This window comes from Amborella trichopoda, chromosome 4 (genome assembly GCF_054954075.1).
Source record: "Amborella trichopoda isolate Santa Cruz 75 chromosome 4, AtrichopodaSantaCruz75HAP2 v2.0, whole genome shotgun sequence".
NCBI lineage: Eukaryota > Viridiplantae > Streptophyta > Magnoliopsida > Amborellales > Amborellaceae > Amborella > Amborella trichopoda.
Window position 1 is genome coordinate 5,895,976 of NC_142339.1, and position 18,236 is coordinate 5,914,211.

General features: G+C 34.9%; 1 protein-coding gene across 10 annotated transcripts; it reads right to left on the bottom strand.

Annotated features, from left to right (window-relative positions):
- Positions 1–272: 272 nt before the first annotated feature.
- On the bottom strand, positions 273–11,038 carry LOC18439221 (hikeshi-like protein). Of its 10 annotated transcripts, none has more exons than XM_088864535.1 (4): positions 10,410–10,990; positions 8,587–8,901; positions 8,152–8,201; positions 273–1,040 (listed from the first exon to the last, which is right to left on the bottom strand). In XM_088864535.1, exons 1-4 carry the CDS (start codon positions 10,510–10,512, stop codon positions 792–794), a joined length of 717 nt encoding a protein of 238 aa, XP_088720661.1. In that variant the 5' UTR covers positions 10,513–10,990; the 3' UTR covers positions 273–791. The 10 variants fall into 10 exon arrangements, 4 of the variants coding, with proteins under 4 accessions (XP_088720661.1, XP_088720664.1, XP_088720663.1 ...); XR_966840.3 differs by lacking the exon at positions 273–1,040 and adding an exon at positions 4,070–4,266 and having other exon boundaries at positions 8,371–8,901; positions 10,410–11,038; XR_016053920.1 differs by lacking the exon at positions 273–1,040 and adding an exon at positions 4,070–4,253 and having other exon boundaries at positions 8,371–8,901; positions 10,410–11,032.
- Between the last annotated feature and the right edge of the window lie 7,198 nt (positions 11,039–18,236).

Sequence of the window (18,236 nt, forward strand, 5' to 3'; positions counted from 1 at the left end):
AATGTTCCCAAATGTAAATCGTGGTCCTTTTTTTTTATTTGTTTTATTTTCTGATCTGGTTGATATATTTCTCTTTCTTAGTCCATTTTTTCCCTTGTTGGTGAAATTGTAATTTTCTTGATGACATAGAAATAGGGGCAAGGTCCCTTGTAGAATTGTACATAACGAGACCATTTACGTTTGATATAAGGAGGTCACAGTTATTATTGACTATTGAATGTGAAAAATGGTTGAGGGTTGCGACGCTTCAATCTATTAGATTTAACGTCCAATAGCTAAAAATAATTGTGACCTCTTTATTTCAAAAATAAATATACCCGTAGTATACAATCCCATCCCTATACACATTTCAAACAAACCACACAAGAGGCCACAATTTGCACAAGAAAAGTGCGCACTCAATTGCTACTTAAAACCACAACTAAACAACCACCCAAAAGAACAAGACACAAAAACCAAAACAAAACAAAACAAAAGGAACACAATATAAGAGACAAGGCCAAGATTGACCTCCTACAAAAGTGACTAAGCCCACTCAAGGAGCAGAGGGCTGAAGCCCTGGCTTCATTGCACCACTTTCACAATAGGCCTTGAACCTGTGGCAATCGTCAACGCTGAAGTAGAAAGCAGTGAGCATGTAGGGGTAGCAAGATGGGTCTATCTTTACGAACGCCCTGCAAAAGTCTCTGTTCGGAAAGGGCACTTTCACCATGGAAGCCACAATGTCATCTAGCGACTTGTCGATGATTGCCCTGCACTTGGCGGTCGACTCTGAGAAGATGACGGCACCCTCAGCTGCGGGCACCGCCACCTCTGCATTCCCATTTTCTTTGTGGATGCCTGCTGCGGCCGTGAAACCGAGCACAGCCATTAGAAGAAGAACGCATACTTTGTTTGAGCTCATATTCAATACTCCCTCTCTTTCTCTCTCCCTCTCTCTCTTGGATTCTTTGTGAGCCTTTCCTTTCCTTGCTGGTGAGGAGAGGGCACGGATGTTGGTATTTAAAGGATTCAAAACTTTTCCACTGGGCCTCGATGTTCTGCGTTATTGAATAATAATAAGGATCATTATGGTGAAAATTTGATCTTATCCCCCCCCCAAATTAAGTAAAACTAAATAAATGTGGAGAAAATTGCAAAGTATGTTCTTATCTTCCCTCCAAAATTAAGTAAAAATTAAATTAATGTGTGGATTGTATTGTGGCAGGCTGTACAAGCATGCTCTTTATTATTTGCATTTCTTTTTTTGTTCTTTCTTTTTTTGTCTTTTTTTTTTGGCAGGCTGTCCTTTCTGTTTTTGCTCTCTAGATGGATTTTAATATGCATTTTTGAGGATTCTAACTTGAGCTTCATTTGGAAGGTGTTAATTGTTGTGGGCGGAAGCTCTCTACAAAAACACGTTCGAGCAAACCCTTTTAAATCACTCTCTTTTATTTTAGGTAACTATTACTAACAATATTAGATAAAAAAGCGAGAGCAATAAAAAACTGACTTTCTCTTTAACTAAAAAAAAAAACCACCCAAATCTCCATAGAACCTGCTTCTCTACAAGAAACCAGCCTCTCAATCTTGACGAGTCTACAAGATGCACTATTGCCAAGTTTCTCTACATATGAAGCTTTTTTCTCTTTAACTAAAAGAGAAAACTATCCAAAATCTTCATGGGAACCCGTTTTTCTATAAACTTTAACTAAAAGATGAAACCACCCAAAATCTTCATGAGAACCCGCTTCTCTATAAGAAGCCAGCCTCTCAATCTTGAAGAATCTGCAAGAGGCACCATAAACTTTCTTCTCTTTAAGAGAATACATTAGGAAACTTTATTCTTTCTAAAAGAATACATTGCATCTCATGCACAAGAGGCATTGCCTCCCTCTCTAGAGGAAACCACTTTTCCCATACGGTGACCAAAATATGAAACATAAATTCTTTACACTTTCATCACATATATATAAAGAGAAAAACCACCTTTCCTATATGGTAACCATATATATACACATAGAGAAACCACATTTCTCATATGGTGACTAAAATAGGGCACACAAATTCTTTGTACTTTCATCCCATATATATTAAATTAAAAGTTCATACTATATAGGAAATTGCCTATTGATGTTATACATATCTCAAAACCAGATAAATCCAAAGAGTCCTCATCTTTATGGATTTTTATTTCTTTTAATAAACTTATCAATATTAATCTGAATCCCACATAATATGAGAATATCTCAATCTGGGATTTTCTGATGCGGTGATTTTGGATAACACCAAATCCAACATTATCCATCTAATCAAAATAGGATTATTTTCTAATAATAAATCTCTCTTGTTTCAATTTTTAGTTCATTACACTAGTAAAAATTAGAATTTGCACGTGAATATCTCTTTTTTTTTTGGTTCATTACACTAGTAAAAATTAGAATTTGCACGTGAATATCTCTTTTTCTTTGGTTCATTACACTAGTAAAAATTAGAATTTGCACGTGAATATCTCTTTTTCCCCCTAAAACATAGTACCGCAGAGCATTCTCCTTCTGTGACACAAACATAGTGTTTGTAATTCCCTAATTTGCATTACATGGCAACCTAGCATCCACATCACAAGATTATACTATCGTCTTTTAGAATTCAGGTCATATTATAGTTCACACAAATATAGGGACATGATCATCCATGGATGTGAGTCAACTCTTAAACAAGAAACTGGCAATTGGGCTCCGGCTAAGCTTATCATCCACTTTCATTAGATAAATATAAGCGATAGAGTTGGATCTAAATTAACTTTTTCGATACTCGATATGGAATATCACCCTCAAGTAAGAATGCTCCATTGTTGCCGTTAGAGAAACACTTTTGCGACGTCCATAACATGGATGATAAGATCTAAGTGTTGAAGAACTCAAATGCAAATTTTTCCGGAAGCATTCATGAGATAAATAAAACTAGACCAAAAGCAGAAAAAATCCACCTTAAGATATTCGGACACCCGATATGCTATACCACCCACCATGCACATGAAACTAAAGAGATTCATTTATATGAAAAATTTTCCCCACAACATCCTTAATATCTACTTTCCCCCTCTTCAAGATGCAAGGCACCATTGCAAATTTCTACCTCCAATTTTGTTCTCTTTGGTCGAATACAGCTCCCATGGGGACATAGAGATATATATTTAATTCCTCGGGTAAACCCTATTTATTAGTGTTTTCAGTATTACTAAATTATGGGAATGTAAACTCTTCAATCCAGCGACCAGCCTCATAAAAGAAAACTGTACTCTGTGCAGTAATTTCTTAAGATCGATCGTTCAGTGTTTTAACCATCAAATACAAGTATTTTAAGAATTAAAACTGTGATTTTCATCTTCATATGTTGACTCCAAAGAGGACCGAAAACACCTGACCTAGAAAACTCTCCCGGGTCTTTACCCGTGAACGAACGAATTATACGTATTCCAGCAGTACACATGCACACCTTCATGTTGGATTGAGATGAAAGCCTCCTTAGTAAGCGATTTGCTTAAGGCAGCAAGTACATTACTTGCTCCTGCAGGAGTATGCTGACTTTTAATGATTAAGAAGCATTTACTATGCAATTTGACAGTGGATAGCCAATTGTGGGATTTCAAAACTTTTTTAGCACCATGATGGAACATAGCTGAAGTACAGTTGCACATTGAGGGTGTGCATTGTTTCCTACTGGGGGTGTAAATGGGAAAAAATAAAAATATTTTCGAACCCGAAAAATGGTCCTCCTTGCAAAACATTTTGTAGACCATCCATTTCAAGCATACACAGATCTACTAAATCCACCATTTTTTTACCATCAAACTCTTCCACAATAAGGCGGAAGTGGATTTAAAGGACATAAGACTTTTCAACATTAGTTCTGAATTTTCAGCAGGATTTTAAAATGCAGCCTTACCAAACTTCGTAGAACCACAGCCTTATAAAACCTCATCCAATTTTATTCCTAAACCCAACGTGCACAAAACAGGGCAACAAGACTTATTAAAGTAAGAGAGCGAAAAATGTATTTTTCCAACTCACATCAGTAACCCAAAAAATGGAAAAAATAATAATAATTAATAATACATTAAGAGAGAATTCCCTCCTTCCATAACATGCCTTATATATTCAGTATGAAATCCAAGGTAGGTAAGAAAAAGTGAAATCAAGTATACAGTTTTTCTAGGACAAAGAGCGAAGCAACTCGGATGTCTCCTGAGTCGTTCAATCCACACAATGCATCTGCACAACGCACCTGGCATTGACGACAAACATTTCTAGTACAAGTATATTAATGCACATAACCTGTATTGATATACCATATACAAAGGGTCATCTACAGTACCGCCCCCCCCCCCCCCCCCCCCCCCCCCCAAGGGATGGCAAACATGCACCTTTGCTCCACCGATACACAATGATGAACTATCAAGCAGACAAACAGTGCACCTCCACCATTAATTAGCTATGAAAAAAGGTGAACCATAGATGATGGATGTGCCTTTGTACATTTTATGCCACAATACAGGTCTATTCTACACTTTGCCCAAAATACATTACTAATTCAACAAGTTTACCAATTGAAACAATATTATCTAAAAACAGAGAAGCAACAAACAGAGTGGTATTTTAAACAAGTATACAACGTAAGAAAAGGGATTCAACAACAAGCTTCAAATATGAACACCCTAAACAGCAACACCATCAGTGAAATAGGTACGGTCAGGTCACTATGAAAGCACAGGCGAAAAAGATTAATATATGAGATTATTGACATATCATCATGAAAATATGAACCACCAAAAACAAATTGAGAAATGGCAAAGTATATTAGGGGAGCCTCTGGTTAAATTTCCTTTTAACTTCCGATGACCTCGGCATATTCACCACGAAGGAAAAATCAACTAAACAAGGGACAAACACCAGCTGTCTTGGAATGAGAAATCTTTTCACATTTAAAGAGATGCACTGTTCCATTCCAACCATAGATTTGACCTCAACTTTTAAAACCACAAATGTTTGTAGAAATCCCAAAATAGTCCAAAGTGTTGTAGCACCCCTTTTCTCACCATACTTCCATAATATTGGTATTCAGACCCCTCTTTCCAAGATGTGATTGATTTGCATCGGCCCTCCCTGGGTTGAAGAAGACAAGAACCCATTGGGCTGCCATTACCATAGTTCGTTGTCAACTCAAGGTTCAACTTATATTGCTCATTAAAGAAACTCACACGAGCTGGTTCCATCAACCGAGCCCTTTGGCCATTGGGACCTTGCCCACGCTAATCTAGATCACATATCAGCATAGGAATGAACCGCTACACTAAGAGGGTTTTTCTGTTGGATGAATGAAATGAAATAGTGTAAATAGAGAAAGAGATTGTCCAACTGGTGAGCTGGGAGGCCCCTGCTGGTTGTAGCGGAGAGATGTAGAGGGTTAAAAGTCCCTTGGTTCCTTTCCTTCCTAGACACCGGTTGAGGGAGTTTCCTCCTCAATCGTTGCCTAGCATGACCACCAATCTTTTGAAGCTTTTGTTTATGAAATCTGTCTTTGATCTCAGAAATCTGTCTTTGATCTCATTTCTGAGTGTTGGATTTGCATCATTTGGCATAAGAGCCTATGTTGTGAGAGTCAACGATCGTGATGGCTGGATGAGGTAGAAGTCATGGCCAAAGGTTTGGCATTCATGACTTGAATAGGTGGGTGGAAACCATGAATGACTTAATGCAATCAGCATCTAAGCCGATGCATGATCCAAGGCTTGGTTGATGGGACCAATTCATTTGGATTTCTTGGTAAGCAACATGAGCCAAAGCCTAGTCGACGACAAATGGATTGGTTTCATGATCTGTTTGTAGTGTCAAGATTGATGCACGGTTGCATCAACATAGGCATGAAACCGATGATGACCTTAGCGGGCAATCTAGTTGAAGTAAGCACAACGATGCCAACATGAAAACCCAAATATAAAATGGACCTACCCACTCCTTTGAATGGAAGGAGTCCTCAGATTCAAAGAAAATAAAGGTAGTTCTGATCAAGCTTCAGGGACTTGCATCCGTTTAGTGCGATCAAACTCAAGAGCTGAATTTATGGAAGGGCAAAGATGAGAAGATGTTGCGGGAGCAATTTCTTCCTCCAAACTTTGTGCAAATTATGCACATACAGCTCCATCGAGATGAGGAAAATTCTCGAAGTATCCTAGCATACCAATTTCCCATGTATGCAAATCCTCACGCATGCAAATCTCCAATGCGTCCAAGTTCCCATGCGTCGCGACCCATCAACCTTGACCTTGAGAATCATAACTCATTTGACTTTTGGCACCACATTAGAAACATGAGCCCAAAGTAAACAACAAAGTACCCAAGAGTAAATAACAACTACAAAAATTCCAACACGTCCAACTTAACAAATAATGCAATTTCAATCACACCCCTACTTCAAATTCAAAAATATGAAATTCAATCCATCAAGCCCCTTAATGTGATTTACGCAAGAAGCCTTGCCACCACATGTGCTTACCCAAGATGGTGAGATTCTACAGTAACCTGGTTCATGCTAAAGGGGAATGGTGGAATACAAAATGCATTGTAATTTTTTTCTCTAGCATCATTTTCCAAAACAAGTGTCCATAAGTATCATGTATCTGCAATTATGGTTTGAACTTCATTACATGGCCTTCCTAGTAGCAAGTGCCTAATTTTACCAGTCACATACCCCCATCAAAAAACACCATCACAAGGTTTTTCCACACTTCAAAAACCCAGCTTCCCTCTTTTCTTTCCTTTCTTTTATTTTTTATTTTTATTACTTTTTCTTTTTTCGTTCTTTGGGGTGTGGGTGGTGGGTGTTATGTATCGAATAAATGACCAAACAACTAGGCCAGAGTAGTCAGGAGGAAAATTAAGTTGAAATCGCTATCAGAAATAAATACAAGTAGGAAAACAGTTGGAACCAACAGCTTCAGGTTAATCCTTCAATGCAAAACTATTACTTTTCATGTAAAATGTGGCATTATTATGGATATATCACCAATAGTAAAGCCGCACTCAAGTTCCTCACATGCAAATATGTGAACATGATGAATAACCCTCGTAGGAGTGTACCGAAGGAGAAAAACAAAAAAAAAAAATGTGAGGCCCTAAAGCATGTGTGTACGAAATTCAGACATTGCCAACGCATAGATCCCATGCAACAATATGAATTTTAGAATTGCCACCACAAAGAATCTCTTCAACATTTCAGTTGCAGAGCGAGAGCATGATCATGAACATAAAATTAAAAAACAAAAAGAGGCATCCGCTGATAAAAAGGGTCAGCAAACAGGGAGGGTCCTAGCAAGGGACACACTAAAACAAATTAGAGGGTGCATGCCAAGAGGTAGACCACAAGAAAAAAGTGGCAACCCCCAGAGGCATCGTTTATAAAGCTAGCTTTTAATTGAATAATAGAAGAAAATCTAGGCGAGCCAACTCTTTTTATGCAAAGGCAGTAGGAATGCTATGAAGCATTAATGTTAAGACTAAAGGGAGCTAACTTCAAAGGTATACAGAGGTCATGTTGGGCAAATTCTAAGTATTAAAAAGGTTTCCTTCAGGTTTACGTATTCACCCGTTACCCCCAAAAAAAAATAAAAAAAGCAAAGTTTGGAATGTCCTTCGAGGCTATGTGAGGATTACTTGCTCAATTCAATTATATTAATCAAATGTATCGCCTCGTAACTTTGAGCCTACAAATATCTTTTATGGAGTTTACTGTCTTCTTCAGGTTCGTCAACATGCACGCACATCCAACTCTCTGAAACAAAATGATGCAGATATCATCATCACAACCCTCACAATGATAAATAGGTGTGATGGTGAAGTTCTCCATTACCCAAATAAATCCATTTCATTGTAGGTGAACTATAAAGAATTACAATAAGCAAATGTTACTTGGTGCAAACAAATATCAGGATTTTAAAGGTTACACCATGATTTTCCTCATTTTGTTTCTTGCTGATGCGGAAACATGTTATAAAAGGATGATCAACAACAACAACCACATTCACAACGAAAGAAAAGAACAAAGCATTCAAAGACAAACTCATTTGCACCCACCAAAATAATTTCTTTCCATGATACAAGAAAGGATTCGTACCAATTGATCCCTCTTGAGACAGATACAATCTTCCCCTGCAACTCCACTTACTACACAAAGCAAAGCCATCAAAATCCATCAGCAAAAATAAGAGTTATACAATCCCACCAAATTCTCAGTAAACCTCACCCCCCTCTTCATGGATGGTTTGGCCCTTCCCTAACCAAAATTCCAAACCACCCATTCCAATAAATGAAAGGTTTAAAACCTAAAACTCACATAAATAAACCCACATCAAATCCAGTAGGTAGGGTCTCTCAAGAAAGTGATTGGGGTGAGACACTTTTCACAACATGAAGCTCTTCAGGTACTCAGGGTCCCGCTTAGCCTTCTCCTGAAACTTCTTAAACCAGCGATCCAGAATATCCATAGGCACAACCAGACGATTCCCATCCACGCTACAAAATGATTGCATAAAATTAAAGAGGTTCTCACCCACTTTCATCGCTAATTGTTCAATGCGCCTTTGATGACCAACGTTCAAGGCAGGAAGGCTTGCCAAATCCTCGACAGAGACCCCAATTTTAGCAGAGAGAGGGGGAGAATCAGCAGAAGACAGTTGCATTTGGCCACCAGGTTCAGGCCATTGGAGGGCGAGGACAGCTGAGGGGCAGCCTGTATAGATGGCCCCACAATACTCAAAGGCAGAACCAGGGGATTGAATATAGACTGCGAGAGCCTTGTCTGGTGGGAGAGAGAGTCCATTAAGAAGGAAGATGCACATTTCTCTAATCTGATCATAGGCTTCACCTGCAAACCACCATGCAAAGATGGGTTCAATTCTTGTTTTGGGTTTAACCAATAACAATTTTCAGTGTACTTAACCCAGAATTTTTGGTGAAGAAGTAAGTGTCGCTTCCCATTTCTGTAAAATCCTTCCAAGTTTGAGCAATAATTTTCCGAGATTCTGATATTCAATTTCATATTAAGTTTACTGGAACCAATTTTCAAATTTCAAAGTTTGCTTTCTCAAAAGGTGATTTTGGTCACTATCGAATCCAAAATTTCAGAAAAGAAACTACAAATTCCTCTCACTGTTTCAATATAAACACTTTCTTTTGTGAAACTTTTAAGTTAAAAAATAAAATAAAATCATTTTTTTTCAAATTTTAAAATAATTTCAACAGCAGGAATCCAAAATTTCAACTCTTAAAAACACCAGCTTGCTTTTTACAAGAAGAAAATATTTACGGTCTTCTAGGGAGTGTGAAATACAACACCTAACTTCTCTAGGAATGAAAAAAACATGCAAGGGTTTTATAAGTATCCAAACTTGATTCTTGCGTTCAAAATATTATCCTCCTATGATCTAAGCTTACCAAACAATACACCTTTAAGCATATATAAGAAAGGGATAGAATACTACTCATATATGCAGCATATTGGCAGTACGCCACATGTCACCTTGACTGTCCATGCTCAAATGAACTATAGATATTAGCCTTTTGTTACTCGGAACCATATTATTCTCTGCTCAAGCAGCAGGGCTCATCTCCACCGTCCATTATAGAATGCACAGTGGAGATAACATGTAGCATATTGTTGGTGTGATGTATCTACCGCGGTATCCAATCCCAATCGGAAAAGGCCCAAAAGGAATGGCACTACATGCTGCCTATACTAGTCTTTTGAGCTTACAATGGTGGAGCAATGGTTCATTTTCACAATCCGCCATTGTTCATTGGGAACAGAAGGTACTAATGTAGTAAAGGCACAGTAGCGAAACATAGCATTAACCTTCCAGAATGTAACTCAATTATAGCAATGTCCATTTCACTTCAAAAATAAGGACTCCATTTTCATCTCCCAAAAAAAAAAGTGGGAAATGAAATAGAGCTAGTAAAACTAGAGCTATTTCTTTTCATGATTCAAGATCAGGGAAATAATAAAACTCAAACAAAAGAAAAAGACATATACATTGGTTACTGTCATAAATATCCCACTTTTTCATATGTTAAAAATCAAAATTTTCCATCTCAATAAACATGGAGACATATAGTGATTACATCGTATAAATTGTATTTTTCATCCCTAAAAAAGTTGAGTTAACTCAATCTGGGTGAAAATGACGAACTGAGATTTAATGAAACTCATAAATTTTAAGAAGAATTAACATATGAAGCAAACAAAAGAACGACTTATCTAACAGAAAATTAAAACTAAATGAGAGACATGCAGAAGCAGCAAAACAAAAATGAAAACATAACCAATAAAAAACACATCAAAATGGGAAAATTAAAATAGAGAGAGTCTCATACCTACAAAGGTGTTCATGTCAAGAATCCAGTGAAAAGTGTCAATCTGCGCAAAGCTGGATATGTCCATGGGGTAACTCCGATTAGGGAAGAGAACACCAAACATATTCACTTTCCAGGGTTTTGAAAAATCTAAGGCGAAACTCTAATATCTCAAAACAACCTTGCCCTAAAACGTTCGTTTCTAGGAGAGATCCATATAACTTAAAACCTGTTGCAGACGACTGATTAGTAAATATAAATATATGGATTTTTCAGTTTCTGAGAGAGAGAGAGAGAGAGAGAGAGTCATCTAGAGTGAGAGTCATCTAGAGTGAGAGTCGATACTGGAAGTTATCTGGGGTTTTTTTTGCCCTGTAGAGAAAGTTCTGGTGGGATCGAGACCCTATAAAGATCATGCTGACCTCATGGGCCATGGCCCGTTATTAGTCCCGCGGATTTGGTTTCGGGCATAGTTGCGGGTCGGTCCGATTCGCAATGACTTGGAGACCGAGTCAGTCACGAACCCCCTCGGAATTGAGATGCATGCTATGTGCGAAAGCTGACGGGTGCTCACCCATGCGCCTATGTTCTCCTTCAACTTACTCGACTTCTCATTTGATGCCCTTACTCTCGATAAAGTAAGAAAAAATGATAAATGAGATATTTTAGGGGCAAAATAAAGAATAAAAATTTAATACAATACAGGGGACAGATACTTTAGTTTACCAAGAGCCTCGGCTCTATATAAACTTTTCCCTTTATACAATAGCTGTAAATTATAATCCCATATTATGTCATCTATACATATCCGACTTTTTCACTATGTTTTTTTTTAATCAAATCCGAAACATTCATGATTCTAAAGCTTACCTTATTTTTTGGTGATTCGTAATTTTTTACCCAATTTTTTCCTCCAACCTTTTTAAATAAAATCGATTTGTTACCAATGTTTTGGTTAATTGATATTTTATTATTCCCCGACTTGCTAACCATGGATAAAAATGAGGGAGTTTTAAAGAGTTGCACCTTTTCAAATTTTCAAATTTTACGAGAGGACGCATGTCAAAATAATTAGAAGATATCTATAACTACCAATTGTAAAGAGTGATGGAGTTGACATGTGCCATAAATATGGAGCAGGTCCTCTTCTCGCTTAAAATATAGAAGGCTAGTGCGTTGCTAGTAGAAATGAAATAAGCAATCACATAAATAATTACATAAAAACATGGCAAATCCTCTTCTCGCTTAAAATATAGAAGACAAGTGGGATCACGTGTGTTGTACATAGAAATAGAATAAGCGATCACATAAATAATTACGTAAATATGAAATCAATAATATGTAGATATGTTTCAAGCATTTATGTGATAATTTTGTAAATATGCGATGGAATAGTATATTGATATCACCTAAATAATTGCATGATTTTCCAATTGGAAAATGCATTGCTTGTAAAACAATTCGTAATATTTATCAATGATTCGAATTATATTTACATAATTGTTTTAATATTCCTTATAATATTACGATCGCATTATTAATGTTGATTCTAGTATTACTATAAAAACATTTAACGATAACAATTTTAATGATTATCTTAACTTTAAACTAATCAGAATAAATTCATATAATTTTATTTTTATTATCTTAATATATTAATAATATTTAATTCTAATTTTAATAAATCTATATAATTTTCATAATTATAATTAATGAAACTATACTTACTATTGTCATAATATATTAATTACTATATTAATATTATTAAAAGTGTAATAAAAATAAACACATATTACAATATTTATAATTAGAAATATATAATTATGATATTCATGAAAAATCATATTTACTTTTTTATTACTTTATTAGTAATATGTTATCATGTTAAATTGGTTTACTAATTATTATTTTTAATTGCAAATTTGAATATATAACTATATTTAATATTATATATAGTTTTAAAGAATTTGAGTTTTTCAAAGTATGGTCATAAAATTTGTATATTTTAAAATAAATGTTAAAAAATAACATACATTTGGCATTTTATTTTGTAGAAGATGTTCTTTCTATTACATACTTTATTTATGTGATTAATATTACCTTAGTTTTAAAGAATTTGAGTTTTTTAAAAGTATTGTCATAAAATTTTTATATTTTGAAATAAATACTAAAAAAATAACATGCTCTTGGAATTTTATTTTGTAGAAGATGTCATTTTTATTTCATACTTTATTTATGTGTGATTAGGTCCATGCTTTGAATGTGAATAGGCCTTCATAGGTGCCTAGTAGAAATGTCTTATTTCAAATACAATTTTAACTTCAATTTTCAAACTTTAGAGTTCCTCAAACAAAAAAATAGTAGAGTTGATGATCCATTGGAACTTGGATGAGAGCTAAAGGATTCAGTATTAATTTTAACTTTAATTTGGAACATTGGAGGAGATTAATGTTAGGTATATTTGAATTCACCTGGTAAAAAACAGATATCAGATATCCCCTATAATATTTTTCCCATACACCGTAAATATATGTTTACTTTTTTTTCGACGGTCAACCTCAATTTTCCTCTCCTTGATGATTCACAAATAGATTTACTTCACTAGAAATTAATTTTCATAATGAAAATTTACGTATGAAAATGGTAACACATGAATTACTATATTACTATTAATAAAAATTGTAATCAAAATAAATAAATATTATAATATTTATAATTAAAAATATATAATCATTATATTCATGAAAAAAATCATAATTACTTTGGTATTACTTTATCAATAATATATTATAACTACTAAAAGCATCCTCAAAGTTAAATTGGTTTATTAATTCTTATTATTTTTAATTGTAAATTTTAATATATAACTATATTTAGTATCACCTATAGTTTTTTAAAATATGAGTTTTAAAAGTATGATAATAAAATTTGTATATTTGGAAATAAATATTAATAAATAACATGAATTTGACTTTCTTATTTTCTTTTTCTTTTTTTCTTTTTTTTTTGTAAAAGTTGTCATTTTTATACTGTAAAAATATAAACTTTAAAATAAACAAATAAAGAATCAGACAATTAAAACAACAATGAATATAAAACCTAACGATTATGATATAACTAAGGAATAAAAAATTAGTATTAGAAATACCGACAGAAAAGAAAGGGATAAAAGAGTACCTTTGTCCCTTCAATTTTTCCCCATGGTCAATTAGGCTTTCAGAGAGTGCGAGAGGAAAAGTGAGTAGGATGAAAATTGTAATTGGTAGAAAAAACTTTAGGTTTTCAGAGAGTGTGAATGGAAATTGTTATTAATAAAGAACGAGAGAGATGTTGGGAAATAAATGATATAAGAGAGAGCTTGGTGAGGCTGAGTGAGCGTAGAGATAATGATGAAATAGAAAATGAAGGAAAGAAAATAATGTTGATATTACGCTTCTAATGTTTATTTGGTAGTGGTTATGGGGTGTTCGAATTTTAAAAAACGTTATTTATTATTTTCTCTCTCCCTCCCCCTCTCTCAAATGTGCTTTTTACAAAATAGTAACGATTGGTTTGCGATTGTTTTTTGGTTGGCAAAGAGACTCAATGGTGTGAGGAAAACTGTCTAGGATGACAAGGATATTTAACCTTTGTTTTTTTTTTTTATATCTGAGATCTCGATTTTTTCATATAATGCCCACCCTTAACACCTATTTAAAGTCACTTGCCATATATTATCTCTAGGCATAATTTTTTTTTTTTTTTTTTACTTGTCCACCCCTTTAACTTTTGTTTAACAATGTAGCAGTAGATATACTTTCCCTATCCAACCGTCCATTATGAATAGACGACTGAGATGGCCCCAATTACAATGCCACGTCTCTGCAATATTTTATTTTTAAATTTTTTATATAAAATATTTAGACATCATATTTTGGGCGTCTAATCTTCACTTAAACTTGCACTTGTAAAAAGTATAAAAAAATATCCCCAATAAAATAAAATGACCAAAATACCCAAAAAAAATTCAAGGGGTATTTTGGTCATTATGTTTCATCAACAAATTCTTTTTAATATATATTTTTTAGGTGCAACCTATTGAGAAGATGACACGTACCAAATTTCATATTCATACAATTTGTAAAAAAATAAAAAATAAAATACTCTGAGGCATCGATTCTAGATCAAATGGTCAGTGGCTCACTTGATCTAAACTAGACAGCTAAATGGGAGAAGTATATATCTTCTATGATGTAGGGGAAGTATAGAAACCTTTCCCATATATATATATATATATATATATATATATATATATATGTTTTGATTTTATTTTTTAAATTCCTATCCACGTATTTTTTACTCTATTTTCCCTCTCGCTATGCTCTCTGTCAATTTTGATGGTATTCTTTAGGAGCTACCAATTTAAGGAGTCTAATTTTTATCATTCCCTCTTCTTGGAACCGTCTCTCTCATTGAATTAATTCTTTATTATCTCTTTCACTATGCTCTTGATAAGTTTTGATGGTATTCTTTAGGAGCGACCAGTTTAGGGTTTCTAATTTTTATCATTCCCTCTTCTTAGAATGGTCTCTCTCTGGATCAATGCTCTACCGTCTCTCTATGGATCAATTCTCTATTCTCTCTAGCTATTCTCTCTGTTAATGTCGATGGTATTCTTTAAGAGTTACCAGTTTAGGGTTTTTAATTTTTATCAGTTCATAGAATTATTCTATGTCAATTTTAATGGTAAATTTTGATGGTATTCTTTAGGAGCTAATTAGTCTATGCAAATTTTAATGGTACTCTTTAGGCGCTACCAGTTTATGTTTGTCTCTCTCTAGATCAATTCATTTTGATGGTATTCTTTAGGAGCTACAATTTGAGGTTTGTAATATTTATTAGTTCATAGAAATACTAGGATAGTATTTTGTAGAGGAAGAACTCGGCTAGATTAGATGAGGAAGAGCTCGGCTAGTTTAGAAACTCGGTTCGAGAGAGCTTGGCATTGCAGAGGAAGGAAGAAGGAGAAGTAGGCTTTACTAGAGAAGAGTGAGAGAGGGCATGGAGCGTCCAGGATAGCACCCAAATACAATTTTGTATCTTTGAAAATTTTAACTCAGTTGAATTTTCCAAATACTTTTTATTATTTTTGAAATTTCAACTCATAGTTGAATTTTTTGAAATTCAGATATTGGATAGTTATTTGGATCTATCTTGATACGATTTGATCATATCAAGCATGGTCTCTATGTTTGGCTTTTGAAATAATCATTTTCGTTGTCATTTGAACTTATGTTAGGGTGCCAAAGAATTTAGGAAAGTGTTTCTCGAGGACACCCTACGTAAGTTTATTACATAAGTAGTATTTTGGTCAATTTATATTTTGTGAATTACATTTTTCATATTTTTATTAAGCACGCTTCACTAAGATGTACACACGGTCTAAATTTCAGATCATTCTGATTAGTAAAATAAAAATGAAAAATGGAACACTAACGGATAACTGTGACCGTGCAATAAAGTTTGGATGGCAATGTAGGTAGGCAAATTTGATAGTTTTCTAAACCATAGACCGCCTTAGGACCACATTATCCCATTAAACCCCCAGACCATAGATCACCATAGTCCATACTGCTTACCATGTGATCCAGAATCCTACAAAACACCTTGTTTTAGCAAAACACCTTGTTTTAGCAAAACACATTGTTTTGACCTAAATTTTGACATGCAACATCACAAGAGCCTGAACTGGAATCTGCCAATTTTAAGCAGATTTGGTCTGGGAGAAACCAGTAGTGTCACCCAACCTAGACTGGTCCAAATCGGCTGATTTTTTGTATGCAGCATCCCAAAAGCCCAAAGATCACCCCAAAGTTGGAATTTGCCGATTCTGGGAAGATTTGGTTTGGCTGACACACCTAGTGTCGTCCAACCAAAACTATCCATAATCACATGATTTGTGACCGGTGATATCTTAAAAACTTTTGGATCACCCTGGAATCGGAAACTACCGATTCTAGGCAGATTTGGTTTGAGCACACCTAGTGTCGCCCAACCAAAACCGTCTAGAATCGCGTATCTTTGACCCAGTTCATCTCTCAAATCATTTTTGGCCAGGTTCATTGAACTTGGACCACCAAAATGGCAATCTAGGCTGGGAAAGTCTAGGCGACATGGGTAGTGTTGCCCAAGCCTTTGACTGCAAAAATGGCAGTCCAGGCTGGGAAATCCCTTTGTTACGGGTTGTTACCCTTTCAGTTGTTTTTCACCTTTAAAAGGATGATTTCGGGACTTATTTTTAGGTTAGACTATTTAGACCTCATTAGCTTGTGTGCCCAAAAAAAAACTTTGAAATTGTGAGACCTGAGAAAAACCTAGGTATAGTAAAACCTTAGCTTTAAGCCACCTACAGCCTTTAGATTAAGAATTCTATCCAACCAAGCCAAGGCTTGATCAAAACATGAAGAGAACAAAAAAGACACGCGACATAAACTCAGCCGGTCTTGATACGGGCAATGCCTCGAATCCTCGAGAGGCCTAGGCCAACTGGTCTGGTCAAGTACATTGTTACTCTTTCTTATATTATTTTTATTATTTTTGTTTATTTTATTATAATTAAAATTTTTTTATTGCATTTTACATAATATTTATCATTTCGGATCGATGTTAGCTCTGCCACTGATATGAGAGCAGATCTGCTCATTTTTCTGAGAGATCTGGCCTCATATCATAATTTGATTAACCCACTCTCTATCACTCACTTTTAAAATCAGTTTGAAGTTCGGATCAGGTTGATTCTCATCCTGATCTACATCGTAAACAGTTTGGTGCCCATCGTGGGGCAGTTCGAGTTTGATCCGAGCTTCGAAATACATGTTTTTGTTTACTATTTTTCACTGGTTTTTTGTCGTCCAAAATATTCCTAAGTTCGACTATAAATAGGACCCAGGTTTCTGCGGCAGCGAAACCCTGTCTGTTTGGAGAGACACAACTTGTGTCACCCAAGAGACACTCCCTGTGTCGCCCAAGAGACACCACCTATGTCACTCATACTCAAAGATCTCTGAAAAGGCCCAAGACCCCATAGTTCAGTCCTTGGACCCTTTCCTTGCTTGTACAAAAAATTTTGTATCAAAATAAAATATTTAAAAATACCAAAAAAATATTTTCTTAGAAAAACCAAAATAGTTTTAACCTTTGCAGGCTTCGATTTTGTTTTATTTTATTTCATCTCTTTAATTCATTGTTTTCATTTTTTCTGAGTAAAAAAAAGACCCAAAATTTTGTTGTTATCAATGGCCCAAGGTTTCTGCGGCTGCGAAACCCTGTCTGTCTAGGGCGACCCTACCTATGTTGCGTGCGAGACACCACCTGTGTCGCTCAGACTCAAAGGTCACGGAAAAATCCTAGGACCCCACAAACCTGTTCTAGGACCTTTTCTCATATAATATGTATTTATTAATAATATTGTATATTATATATGGTACTATATTATGTTGTATATTATATAAGGAAAAAGTTTATATAAGGTTGCAACCTTAAAATGTAGAATTAATGATGCACCTAAAGAATCTATCGAAGTTGTTTTTATGTTAAAAAAACCTTCTAATAGATCATATGGACATTGAGACGTATGATTATGAAAAAAGAAATGGTTTTGCATCCTAGAAATAATGCATCTTGCAATACATTATCTAGACCGTCCATTTTCAAGATTTTCATATGTTAATAGATCTATTTGAATTTAACCATTTTTGGAGTTTAAAATTTTATAATTAGATATGAAAATAGATTTTCAGATAATCCTAATAATTTTTTGCACCAAAATTATATGTTAAGATGAAATTTAGAGGTGGGCCTTGAATAGAT

What these genes read in the sequence shown, in the direction of transcription:
- LOC18439221 (XM_088864535.1), bottom strand. Translation starts at nt 10,512, where the DNA reads ATGTTTGGTGTTCTCTTCCCTAATCGGAGTTACCCCATGGACATATCC. An exon ending in TGACATGAACACCTTTGTAG is followed by an intron (nt 8,902 to 10,409) that starts GTATGAGACTCT and finishes GGTGGTTTGCAG; the next exon opens with GTGAAGCCTATGATCAGATT. An exon ending in GTCTCAAGAGGGATCAATTG is followed by an intron (nt 1,041 to 8,151) that starts GTACGAATCCTT and finishes TCAATAACGCAG; the next exon opens with AACATCGAGGCCCAGTGGAA.